This window comes from Drosophila nasuta, chromosome 2R (genome assembly GCF_023558535.2).
Source record: "Drosophila nasuta strain 15112-1781.00 chromosome 2R, ASM2355853v1, whole genome shotgun sequence".
Lineage (NCBI taxonomy): Eukaryota > Metazoa > Arthropoda > Insecta > Diptera > Drosophilidae > Drosophila > Drosophila nasuta.
Genome location: NC_083456.1, coordinates 24451663 through 24464655, shown reverse-complemented (window position 1 = coordinate 24464655; position 12993 = coordinate 24451663). Strand labels below are relative to the sequence as shown.

At 36.6% G+C, this 12993-nt stretch overlaps 1 protein-coding gene across 1 annotated transcript; it reads right to left on the bottom strand.

Annotated features, from left to right (window-relative positions):
• Nucleotides 1–1394: 1394 nt before the first annotated feature.
• LOC132785810 (seminase) lies at nt 1395–2289 on the bottom strand. Its single transcript, XM_060792090.1, has one exon. The coding sequence runs from the start codon at nt 2271–2273 to the stop codon at nt 1500–1502; it is 774 nt and encodes a 257-aa protein (XP_060648073.1). The 5' UTR covers nt 2274–2289; the 3' UTR covers nt 1395–1499.
• Nucleotides 2290–12993: the final 10704 nt, after the last annotated feature.

Below are 12993 nucleotides of genomic sequence, written 5' to 3'. Positions count from 1 at the left end.
CGTGCACTGAAATCGGCCACAGCTACAAATAGTGAGCGACCCACTGAGTGGGGTTTGTGGAAGTGCGAGACAGAGAGAGAGAGAGAGATTGAGTGGTACAAGGGGAAGGGGACGGGTGAAAGCGGGGCCGTGTCAGCATTAGTTGCGCTTTGCGCATTTTTCTATGTGGGCGAGCGAGACAGCAAAGCCAGCGCCAGCAGCAGAGAGAAGAAAAGAGTGGAGAGCGGAGAACCGAATAGTTGACTGATAAAAACGCTTGCAAAAGTGTGACAAGCTGCAAAAGGCAACTACAGCATTTATTATCGGCAACAACACAATCACAGCAAGACACAAACAACAACAACAACAACAACAGCTAGAACGAGAACGTGATATGGAAACCCGCCTGGAATAGTTGGAAATCGCTGCGGCCGGCAGGTTTTTAAAGAAATTTTTCATTGCTTTTGCGGTTTTGTTATTGCTTGTTTTCCCCCTTTGCTTTCATTCATTCTTTCTTCGTTCGCTGCAGCCGCCGCATACGTGTTTCTCTCATGTTCTTCATGCTTGGCAGCGCATTGGAAGACCCAAAGCACATAGAGTGAGAGAGAGAGAGAGAGTGGAGAGCGAGCGCCAAGGCGAAAGAGAGCGCGTGAGCAAGAGCGTAAGAGAGCCGAGAAAGAGCGCAGCTGGTTTAGCGTGTTACTGATTTAAGTGTAGAGAATTAGCTTTCAATTCTACATGCGATGTAAAATTTCAACAAACGGAAACTTTAATTTCACAAGGTTCAGAGAGATCACTTAAGAAAGGTAATAGAATTGAAAGACTTGTAAATGAACCGTGAATAATAGTATTTTCTATAATAACAATAACAAGTTGGAACGCAAATCACTTTCTTTCATTAACTAGAACTTTTATAGAATTTATTTATTATCTTTAGATAGATAGATTGTAAATAATTAAAGAATATAAAAAAAATTAACTAGAACAAAAACTTCAAATGAGAATCTTTTTATAATTGTCTTTGGTACAGATCCATTTTGTTTTTAAGGTTAAATTAAATTAAACCTGTAAAATGTTTTGTTACTGAACAAAATAAAAATTAAATAATTATTATTCATTTTTTTTTTTTTACTATTTTAGTCAATATGTATAAATACATGACATTAATCAATTTAATATAATAATGTAATCTATATTTTTACACAGCATTTAACGCTTGCATTAATTTTAGCAAAAGTTCAAAACAAATTTCTTAAAGGTCGCTGTTACAGAGAATGCTAAATGCTGAGCTTCATTTGTAATCACAGAAATTATTGAATCTTTGTTTTAATTTTTTAGGTATAGAAAGTGAATTTTCATATTACCAAAAATTCAAAGTCACAATATCAGAAAGGTTTATTGAATGGAATCTTTGCTTTATTTTTGATGAGTTTTCTGCAACAAAAAAATATTTCTTTATTCACAATTTAAAGTTTTGTCAATGGAGAGATTTTCACTTTCATAATCCTCTACACTCTCAATCAATCTCCCATCTCATCCATTGCTTTGTTAATAAAATCCCGATACACGTAGACACTCATGAAGATGTCAGGTTTAATCGTATTGCCGCACTCAAAGGTCCAAGTGCTAACGCCACAAACTTCACCATTGAAGATCATCGGTCCACCTGAGTCACCGCTGCACAGAGTGCTCTTCTTATAGTTGGTGGCACAGATCACATTCACCGGCAACTTTATGGCCATCTTCTCATTACACTCGGGCTTCGCAACGATTGGAATACGCATTGTGCGCAGCTCGTTGTGGTTCCTTTGGTTCTCACTAGCTCCCCAGCCAGAGACTGTGACCATGTTGCCAGCGGACATCAAACGACTGCAGAGATTCATGTAACCAGTGCCGCGTCCTCTTATGGGATACCGCACTTTGACAACAGCAATGTCGCCAATGAATTGTAATTTATTGTAGTCTGGATGTCGCTTTCCCTTAATCACATAGTTTCGATCCTCCTCAAAGTAGAAGTCCACCTGATCATTTTCGCCAGCAACCACATAAAAGTCTGTGAAATTTGCCCTCTCAAAGCAATGCGCTGCCGTCAGAATGTGATTTTTGCTCAACAAAGTGCCAGTGCACACCAGTGTTGAGCCACGATAGATTTGCACAGCATAGCCTCCTAGAGTTCTTAGACTTATGGGTTTGCCATGAAAGATTCGTGGTTGTATAAGATCTCGTTCGGGTAGCTCCTCATCGGCAAAGATTGCTGGCATCAGCAGCAATAAAATAACGCCATTAAAATACATGTTTTTCAAGCTGAATTCTTTTTGCAACTGCTGAGCTAAAATTCTCACTCTGCTTTCTGCAGTTTATTGGTTCCACTAAACGGATTAGTTGCACTATTAAATCGTTGGATTATTCTCTCAAGTTACGGCCACAATATATACTCTAAGGCTTGGCTTTGGCTATGGTCATATTCGGGGCGTCGTCAAGTCGCCAAGTTGTGAAAGAAAATAAACTCGAAATAACATTTTTTTTTTGTTGTTGTGCAGAGGATGAGATGGAAAATTAACCCCTTTTGCTTATTTGGACTTTTTACAAAATCGCCGCACGTTTTGTTGCTAGTACATTTGCAGTTATGTGCTCATTGCACACACACACATATACACTCACGGATATACACAGACACGCACACACACCCCGGTCGAATGGATACAAGGATAAGATGTAGATGTGCGTGCGCCTCTTGCCAAATTGTCGATTTTATTATTTGTGTTTATATGATTTTTCAGCTGTTCTGCATTTTAAAGTGGCTACCAAAGGCAGCTAGAGATAGAGAGAGATAGAAACGCAAAGAGTGAAATAGAAGCGTTGTGGCAAGGAGCTAGGGACGAGGTCATAACATGCGCCGCGCGTCCTCAGCCTCATTTCTTATTATAATGTGAAAAATATCCTTTTTTTCAAATTCAAAACGTTGAAATGTGCGATTTCTTTTGTTGCCGCTTTTAACTGCCAAGCATGTAACCGTATCTCTATGTGTCTGTGTGCGAGTGTAAGTGTGTGTGTGCTTATATGATACCCGCGTGTATTGTTGCTCAGGACAGTTGCTTGTGAGAGCAGCACGTCCATATTGAGCGCAAGGAAATGTTAGATACCCGCTTCTCTACTCAGCTACAATATGTATTTATCATTTCGTATTGAAATATTTTGCGCATCATTTCCTTGTAATTTTCTACATGTTGCCTTAGTTTCGTATTGCCAACAGATGCAATCTGCTATCAATAGTACGCCTTGCATTCCCACTCAATTTATTTGCCAACTCATTGTCGTCATTGGCCGTAAAATAGCTATTACTATGCTAAAGGTATAGATTTCAAAAGAATTACTTAAAGAACAGAACAAATATTTATAAATATTAAATTTAAGAAAACAGATTTTAAAATGCTTGAATATGTTCAACATTAACAACTTCAGGGCAAAAATTAATATTACCAAGTTAGAAAGCTACAATCGAGTGTGCTCGACTGTGAGAGTGCGGTATTATTCTTAAAATATATTAAATTAATACTAAAAAAATATAAAATACTAAAACATACCAAAGGCTATATTTGGTATAGTACTATATAATATATCATAGAGTACTGAAATATACTAGATTCTCAGCCACAGCAACTAAGCTCAGTACTAATTTTGGGGTTTTTTCTATACAAAAGTATTTCATGACTAACTTATACCATTTTTATCTGATTTCAGGATTAACAAATACTGTTGTTATTATTGTATGTGTCAAAAATCGCTCAATCGACTCTATCATCAAAATTATTTTTATGTATGTTATAGATAATCAGCAGTAAAATTAGTTTACAAAATGAATGAATAAATAATTAAAAGTATGTTTGAAGTAATAAAAAAATAATAATATGAGAACTTACTTTCATGAATTTAATTTATTTAAAGTTCGTGCAATGTTGAAGAATGTAAATGGAAAATAAATGGTCTTTTAATGGTCTATGAGCAACACATTTATTAATTAAATGTAATTCTCAGAATGCATATTCTAATTAAAACACAGACGCGTACAAATATTATAGTAAATAAATGACAAGACCAGAGAAAATTATTCGTTTTGATGTTGTATTTATTTAATTTTATTGCACTCAAGCAAACAGTTTTGCATGTAGTTTTTCAATAAGCATTTCATTAAAATATTCCTTTGACTCTCCTGTTACTTAATGCATATTTAATGCAGAGATAGCTATACTTTGTGCTTGGCTACGACAACTCTAATCTGATATCTATTTTGTATTTACACAGTGCTTTAATTGCACTGCAATGCAAACAAAAATTTCTCTATTTTTATTTAACTTTTCAAATTTGCGCAAAATGCATTTCGATTGCTTATTTTGTGCACCAAACACACAAAAAAAGTGCAAAAAAGAAACGAGAATAAAGAACGAAAAAAAAGAATCTCAACGGCAGAATTTGAAATGAGTGTGGACGAGTGTGTGGCAGTTGCTTTTATTAGTTTAGTTTTTGAAATTAAACGTATTTGCATGTCATATGCAATTTAGCAACGCCACATTTGCATTTCAATGTGTGCGTTTGTTTGTGTATGTGTGTGTTTGAAGGATTCTTTTTTTTTGTTTGTGTGTTGTGTCGTTTTCTTTCTACTTGTTTTGAAACTATTTAATATTGTTGCTTAGTGCTTTTATTTGTGTGTGTGAGTGTGTGTGTGTGTGTGTGTTTGATTGGTGTTGTTTTCTGTTGCATTTGAGAGTGTGCAATTTAATTGCTTTTTCGGTTTTTGTTTTGCAGCTAGGCGAGTGAGTATTTCATTGCGGAATATGTCAAAAATGCTTGTCGTCTAAAAATTTGACCATTGCATAGCCACAACAACAACAACAACTACTATGTAGAATAACAACAACTGTAACATAGCAGAAACTAAACAAAAAAATAAAGGAAAATCGAGTGCGAAATGAAATTCACGCAATGCAGCAGGAGATTTATACACACACACACAACATTGCTCTACAATATTTTGCTTTTAAGCTCAGGCTGCTAACGTTTTATTGTCTTTGCAGCATATAGAGATAAATAGAGAGAGAGAGAGAGAGAGAGAGAAAGTCCATTCGGTCTTTTTTGTTTGAGCAACCAAGCAGTTAGCAGCAAACGCCCGTTTCAGAGTGTCATCGGAAGCCGTCGCAATGTTGGTTAGTTGGCTGCCATCGAAATTCCGGATTTAAGAGCAAAGTAACCAAAATGCAATTGTTTTGCAATTGGCATTTTGACCACATTCTGACACCCTGGCAATATGGCTGGCTGGCGAGTGTCAACAGCGGCGACTGTAAATTGCCAAAAACTATATACATAGTACATATCCAATACGTATACGTAATATATTTAGCTCCAACAACTACACAACACAGAATGCATTAGGCGTAGGGAAAGCGAGAAGAGAGAGAGAGAGAGAAAGCGACACTCTGTCGATATGCAGAAATGTCCTTAATTGAAAATGAATTTGGTTTTTGGAAAAATGGTTGCTGCTGCTGTTGCTGTTGCTGCTGCTTTTTTCGACTACTAATTCGGAATGTTTTGTGTTTTATCTGCATGTGACGCTGAGCTCGAAATGTTATCGAATACAGACGAAAGGGGAGACGAGACGAATACAGCAGATACATTTGCATATTTGCAAAGCCTGCAGCGCAGACAGGCCATTGGGCAAACGTCGTCGTCGTCGTCGTCGTGTGTGTGTGTTTGTGTGTGTTATGCTGCACCACAGCTGCGCCATTGTTTACTTAGTGTCGCCGAATCTGGACAGCATTCGAATAGGATCGGTCAAGCCAGAGGGCCCAGCCTGCAATGGAGATGCGAACAACAGCAACAACACTAACAATTGCATAGCTTCGAAATACGAAATAAAACACACATCGTATTTGAATTGGACAAGCGACAAGGAATGAGACAGGAGTGAGTCTCGTGTGCTGCATTTGATGAACGTAGCAGCAGCTAAATGCAATAGCATTTGTTTCTCTATCTGTATCTATAACTGTGTGTGTGTGTGTCTGCTGCTGGTAAACTGAGTATGCATTTATTGTGAACGGCTGCCAGGATAGCTGGTTAGCTGGACAGATAGATGGACACGGCTGCTGGCTTCGAAACTGGGCCTCAATTTGCTGTCATGCATGCAAATTGCACTAATGAGCGACACAAATTTTGCATAGACAAATGGATGACCAAACACAGTTAGAGGGCGCAGCAACTATATCTGTATATATAGTATAAGTATACAACAGATTTATATGAAGCTTGGCAAAAAATAACACTTCAATGAGGTCAAACCACAAGCACTATCTTTATCTTGTTTGTTTTTTTTTTTCTCTGTCAAGGAATAAAGTTTTCACGCACGGTCGCGTCTTTTACGGAACTGTGGCTGCAACTGTTACAGCTTTTGGGACAGTTTTTTGTTGACATTTTTTTTTGTTTGCTGTTTGCAATTTTTGCTCATTAGAGTAACTGCACTTAATTAGAGCATGAAAAGCGTTTGGGGCAAGACCCTGCCCAACAAAAAAAAAGAGAAGAAAACAGCAAAACGATGATTACGCCATTGTTAATAACAAACATGGGGCGAAAGCTAAAACTGCTTACTGTAAATTAGTGCAAATATAAATAAGAGGATAAACGAATTGCGACAAATGTGCAAAAACGAGCAGCAGCAAAAGCAAAAGCAAAAGCAGCAACAGCACAAATTGTTAACAATGTTGTGCAATTTCCCCATTTGCATTTTTTCGCCAGCTCTCTGGCCTCATTAGCTTTAAGTGTGGCCACACAAACAGATAAGGCTGGCAGCCATTAAAATTCATTAACATTGATTATATGGCGCATTTCAGACACATAAACTTGACGGCACGCAACGATCGCAGCAGGATATCTTGCTAACTTCGAATGGGTTCAAGGAAAATGAAGTTGGATTTTTGAATTGAAAAAGTGGCTTAAAAAACTGTAAATCGATTATTGCAATACAGTTTTTAATAGTTAAAAAATAAATAAAAATCCAGCTGCTTAAGTGTACATTTTAAGGACTATCTAACCGAAAACTTGAGCACCATAAAGCGGACTGCAGCCAGGGTGCAAAATTTTGATTGAACAATTTTGCCACTGAAAAAGTAATGTGTGCTTTATGCATCGATCGATCATTGCAACATTTCTTTATAAAAAATTAATGAAAGATCAATTTTCTTTTCTTCTTCTGATTCTGCAGCTGGCAATTCATTATGACTCGCCTCACTAAAGAGCTATGCAGTCAGGCTGAAGAATTTTGAATAAGAAAAATTGCGACAAAAAATGATTGTGCACTTTTAATGGATACTAAAATAAATAAAAGTTCCATTTTTTCAGAATTCTGAACAGAAAAAGTTGCTGCTGAAAAAGCAATGTGCAACTTACAAATCGATCATGACAACACAGTTTTTAATCGTAATTTGTTGGACATTGTAAAGACTTACTAAAATTCAGCTTGACCTGCTCTGCAGTTGACTGTGACCCAACTTCAGAAAGCGCTGTACTCTGCAGCCAAGACGCCAAAGGGCATTCGAGTCGCCGGCATTTGCTTTGTCGTTTAATTAACTAAAAAATTGCTTCTCTTTTATTTTTTGTGAGTTCGTTTTTAAATAGTTGGAAGCACTCACTGCAAACTGAGTCTGGAGACTGAAACTGAATTTTGTGTCTGGTTCGAGCCATAAAAATAACGCTTGAATGATTTAAAGCCGTAGGCCACTCTCTGCCCTGGCAAGCTGGCAGGCTGTAAGGCTGGAAGGTTGACAGCCGGAGGCTGGAGGAATATTATATTTGCCATTCGCTTTTAGCATTTTCCGCTTTTTCATTTCGGGCACATTGCAGCAAGCGCGCCTTTTGGCTATGCAATATTCATTAAAGTGAAATAAAGAGTGAGCTTTCAGTTTTCTCTCTCGTATGTTGTTCTTTCGTTTCGTTAGTTGTTGTTGATTGCTTAAATATTCTCTTTTAGTTGGATTTGGAGTGTGTCATTTTTCTACACACACTCACACACACCTACACCAACACACACACACACACACTGGCAAACAAACCCCAATACGCAATGGCAACCAGCCAAATAGTTGTTGTAATCCGTCGCATATCTCCATTAAATATTCACAATGTAAATACATAAATACCTGAGTAAGACGCTTAACCAACACACACACTCTCACACACTCGGAGGCACATTCATTGCCACCTTCACCTCCTCATCCTCCTCCTCTCCCCTTTGCACCTGCTTGTGTAGTATCTCCTCCAACTTAGCTGGTTAGCAGTTGCCTGTGCTCAAATTCCATTGCTTAAGTTGGCTGCTCTTCATAGGCTTTGCTCAGATTGCCACTCCTTCCAATTAACCTCTCTCCTTTACAGCTTGCCCCGCCTCAACGTGTACTGTGGTGTGGTGTGTGTGTGTGGGTGTAGCTACTTAGCATTAATGCATGTACTTTGGCTTTGTATTAATTTAATTGAACAAGGGCGCCATCTAAGCTCCAAGAGACTGTTCTCCTCTCTGCTAATTTTGCAGATTTGCGCGTTCAGTTCTCTGATCATCAAAGATGACAAAGTTGAAGGCAGGCATATTTAATTTAATATTAGTAAGGTTGCATTTTTAAGCTCTTCAAACAGAAAATAAATTAAGTATTTACGATTGGTTTAATTAGTTTATCAGTTAGTTTGGCATAACATGCAATTGTGCGAGAATCGCTACTCATTTTAAATATAAGCAAAACATTGCGGTATTATGATTAAATTATAACAAATTAATATACTGCAAAAATACTAAAATATACCAAGCGTTATATTTAGTATATTTATGTAATACTACATTTAAAATATACCATGGTGTACAAAATATACTAGATTGACAGTCAATGCTACTAAATATTTCTTAAGTTATACAATTTTTATCTGATCCGAACCAAATTCAGGAATCAGAAATAGGAAAAGAAATAGTAGTTGTCATTGTATGTTCAACAACATTTTTTGCAGATAAATTATGCTTGTTATTCGATTATTTTTTATTTGTGAGGACGGAAGAAGAATTTGAAACAAAATTATATCTCTATCTCTTATAATCATTGAGATCTAAGTATTCATATGGACTGACGGATTTGGCTACAACGTCTGATATCTTTATTTTTAAGATACGTCCAAATTAAATAATTGTTTCTTTTATTTCTGTTAAAAAATTATAAATTAATAATTGTATTTATTTGTAATTAATTTATTAATTAATTTATTAATAATTGTATATATATTTTTTTAAATAATTTATCTACAATAAAATATATTTGGTTATGATATTAAAATGATCTTTCGCAGATATTCCGACAAATTTTTTATTTCAAATAATTTGTCTGACATAAAAAAGTACTTAAATTTGTGAACATCAAGGAAGTCTTTGATATTTTCTATGAGTTCTTTTTTATAACTTAATAAAGCCATAGAAAATTTTCAAGCGAAAGGCTTTTTAACGTATTTCTTGGCAGGAATGAAAAGAAGAAGTATATTTTTATTTCTTGTACGTGTGAAAAACTGCACCTCAGCACCATAAAACTTTCGCAATTGCACACGAATTTGAAGCAATTAAAAAATAATGTTTTTATTTATATTAACGGCCAAGCACTTGACTTACTTATTTACAGCTCAGACTTATTTGCAGTACTTCAAGTATAAATATAATTTTTCTTCTTTTTTTTTCCATACTGTCGCGTCGTCCACTTTTACCGGCAATATAATGAAGTGCCCCAATACACACACACACACACACACACACTAACAGTTGATTGCACTGTAACTTCTCATTTGAGGTATTACATATATGTTTTTATTTTGTTGTTGTTGTCGTTTTCGCTGCTCTCTCTCTCTCTCGAGTTATTTTGTTTTGTTTGTTGAGAATGCAAAAAAGAAAAGAAGAAAACAGAAACGAAACGCAAATTTTTCGGTGCATAAATTAAAATGCAAATCCTCTGCATGGAAAATCCCCCTGTAATTAACATACATTAGTACGAGGAAATGCAAAAGTTTTCTTCTATTTTTTTTTTTTGTTGTTGTGTTGCTTTTACTCTGTGCTGTGTTTGCCCATTTTCGGTCAGAGTTGAAAACTTGCAGCGCGGCGCCTTTAGCCTTCAGCGTGAATATGTTTGTGTACACTCTTCAGATACTTACGTATATTCTCGTACATATATTTTCGTTAATTTCTGGACAATGACAGTTAGGTAATGTGTGCAAGGGCGCACGGGGCGTATGCGCAATGTGTGTGCGCTAATATAAAAATACAGCGGCGCAGTGCAGAGGACAGCAGAGAGCAGAGTTCAGTGTTCAGTGTTCAGAGTGGAGCGACCGAGCCAAAAACTGGCCAGAGGGCTGCTCATGCATATGCAGGCTAAATGACTCCCATGATGTTGCTGTTGGTGTTGTTTTGTTTGTATGTAAAATGAGCAAACACTGGGCCTGCCAGGCATGTCAGCAGGGCAGGCGGCGGCGAGTCTGCACTTTTCGTAGCGCACTTTCAAGCGCAGGCACTAAGACTCTTTCACACACACACATACACTCACACAAACACATGCTGTGTGCTTGCATAATGAGTAAATTACACAATGAGCCTTACTAGCAGCTGCTTGCACTCGTTTTGCCCGAGAATTTGTGGCTCACTTGACTTTTGGTTGTGTTTTCCTCTCTTCCTCTCTCTCTCTCTGTCTTCTTTTTGTTGTTTTTAATTTGCAGTTCGTTTTTTTTTGTTTCATTTTTTTGTAGTTTTTTCCTTTCAGCTGTGTGCTCGAAATTTTTCCACATGGAAAATTATTTGATTTATTTCCACTTGGACACACTGGCACTGCAATAAATCTTCGTTCAATATGGCAGAGAGTCACAAGAGTGAAGTAAGCTCGCACACACACACATATGCCCAAGGACATTGCCGCATTGTCCTCTCTGCGTATGTGTGTGCAGTTGAAAACTAAAATTTTATTTAGTGTTTAGTGCGCCTTTTCGGACAGCTGTAACAACAACAACGACAACAACAACAACTACAACATGCCAGAGAAACTGTAAAAGTAATTCTGAAGAATTTGCCGGGGCCAGAAAAACGACAAAGACACTGACCACAGCAATGCTTTCAATTTCCAACTAAACTTGTGAAAATGGCTGCAGAATGCAACAACAACAACACCAACAACAATAACACTAGCTTTGGTAGCCTGAGGTCACTGTGATGAGCACAAGTTATGCCTCAAAAGACTGCTACGGCTGTGGTTCGAGCGTCGCCAATTGTTGCCTTCTGCAAGAAGTGCTGGCAGGTCTATAAAATGAAACTTTATTAGACGTCACACACAGCCTCGCACTCAGACTGTGTAGTTAGACATTTTACAACGTAATTGAATTGTTTCACAGGCTTCGCACTCCCCTTCCCCCGCACCCAAGAGAACAAACTTGTCTTTATTTTCTTTAAAGCGAATATTTTGCTAATGCCTCATTTGACTGCTGCTTGCACCCTTGATTTTTTTGTTGTTTGTCTATTTAGCTGGGTAATTTAATGAAATTTTATGATTATTAACACGGCCATTAAAGTTTATTTGATGGCCAAGTGTGAGGCGATTGCAGTGCAAAGCAAAGCCAGGAAAAAAATTGTAGGCTGGCATTTTTGTTTGTCGTTGGCTAACCACCAAAAACTTGGTGCATAACTTGAGGCGCTGAGCCTGAGGTGGGGGAAAGAGTGAAGCCAAAGCAGCAGTAGAACATTAAAAGAATAGCTGGAAATCATTTGACCATGCGCTCAAAAGGAATTTGCTTGCATTTTGTGGCCCTAAAGGCTACTGTTTGCCTATGGGAGGGGAAGAAAATGGAATTGAGCTGGGATCCGGTTGCGATGTGGGTTTTACGCCTGGCATATTGTTGAAGGCGTTCGAGCATTAAAATAAATACAAATTAAAATATTTGCTCACATGTGAATGTGCGAGTGTGTGTGTGTGTGTGTGGTTTGGGTGGATTAAGCAAATTTCTAGTCAAAATTGTTTTGGGTTTAATTGCTTGGAAATGCTTTTTGGTGTTGGCAGGCGAAGGCAGGAATTTCGTCTTGTCGCAGACACAATTAAAACTTATAAATTTGTTGAGAGAACATAAAAGGGACATACTCAGGTAGCCAGGTGTTTATCCACAAAATTACGATCAAATTGACCACATCGAAAGTGCAATAAAAAGTAAAGACCAAGCAATAAAAATAGGTTTTGTTTGCGAGTTTTATTTTAGCCAAGTTTTAAAGCGGAAGTTGAATTTAATTCTTGAATTGTTATATGAATTATAAATATTTTGTAGTAAATGTAATTCCTTTAAAATATTTTTAAATGTAAAGAATTATAAAAAGTAAAAATTGAGAATCAAACGAAAGTTTTCATGAAAGAATTCTAGTTGAATTTAAATGTTAGAATAATTTATATTAAGCATAATTCGTTTAAAATATTGTATCAATGAAAGCAAAGACCGAACAACAAATAAAGAGTATATCAGCGTTTTATTTCAATATTAAATTATGTTGCACTAAATGCAAATGAATTAAGTTTTATATCTATCAAGTTAATTATTAATCATTGATATCGATATTTATCGACCCAGATGAACACTAATAGGGTTGTATCCAACATAATCTTTATTAAAAATTTGTAATACTTCATTCTACGTCTAACATCACTATACGAAATGTACCTTATTAACGTCTCAGAATATCAGCTGTAAACTGCTTAAATTATTGTTTTAATTTCATGCTTAAATTAACATTTATTAATGCAAGAGCTGGAGAAATGTTGAAGCTGAAGTAATTTGTTTAATGTGAAGATGATTTCAGGATATAAATTAATGGTCGCCACTGCGTCTATAGACGAGCTTCAGCTTCAGCTTCAGCTGTGTGTTTGCCTTATCAAATTTGAAGAAATCATAAGACAAAAGTTTAACAACGTCTGACATGATATTTTATGT

Bases quoted from the DNA above. Each gene is read 5' to 3' on its own strand.
- LOC132785810 (XM_060792090.1), bottom strand. From the start codon at position 2,273: ATGTATTTTAATGGCGTTATTTTATTGCTGCTGATGCCAGCAATCTTT.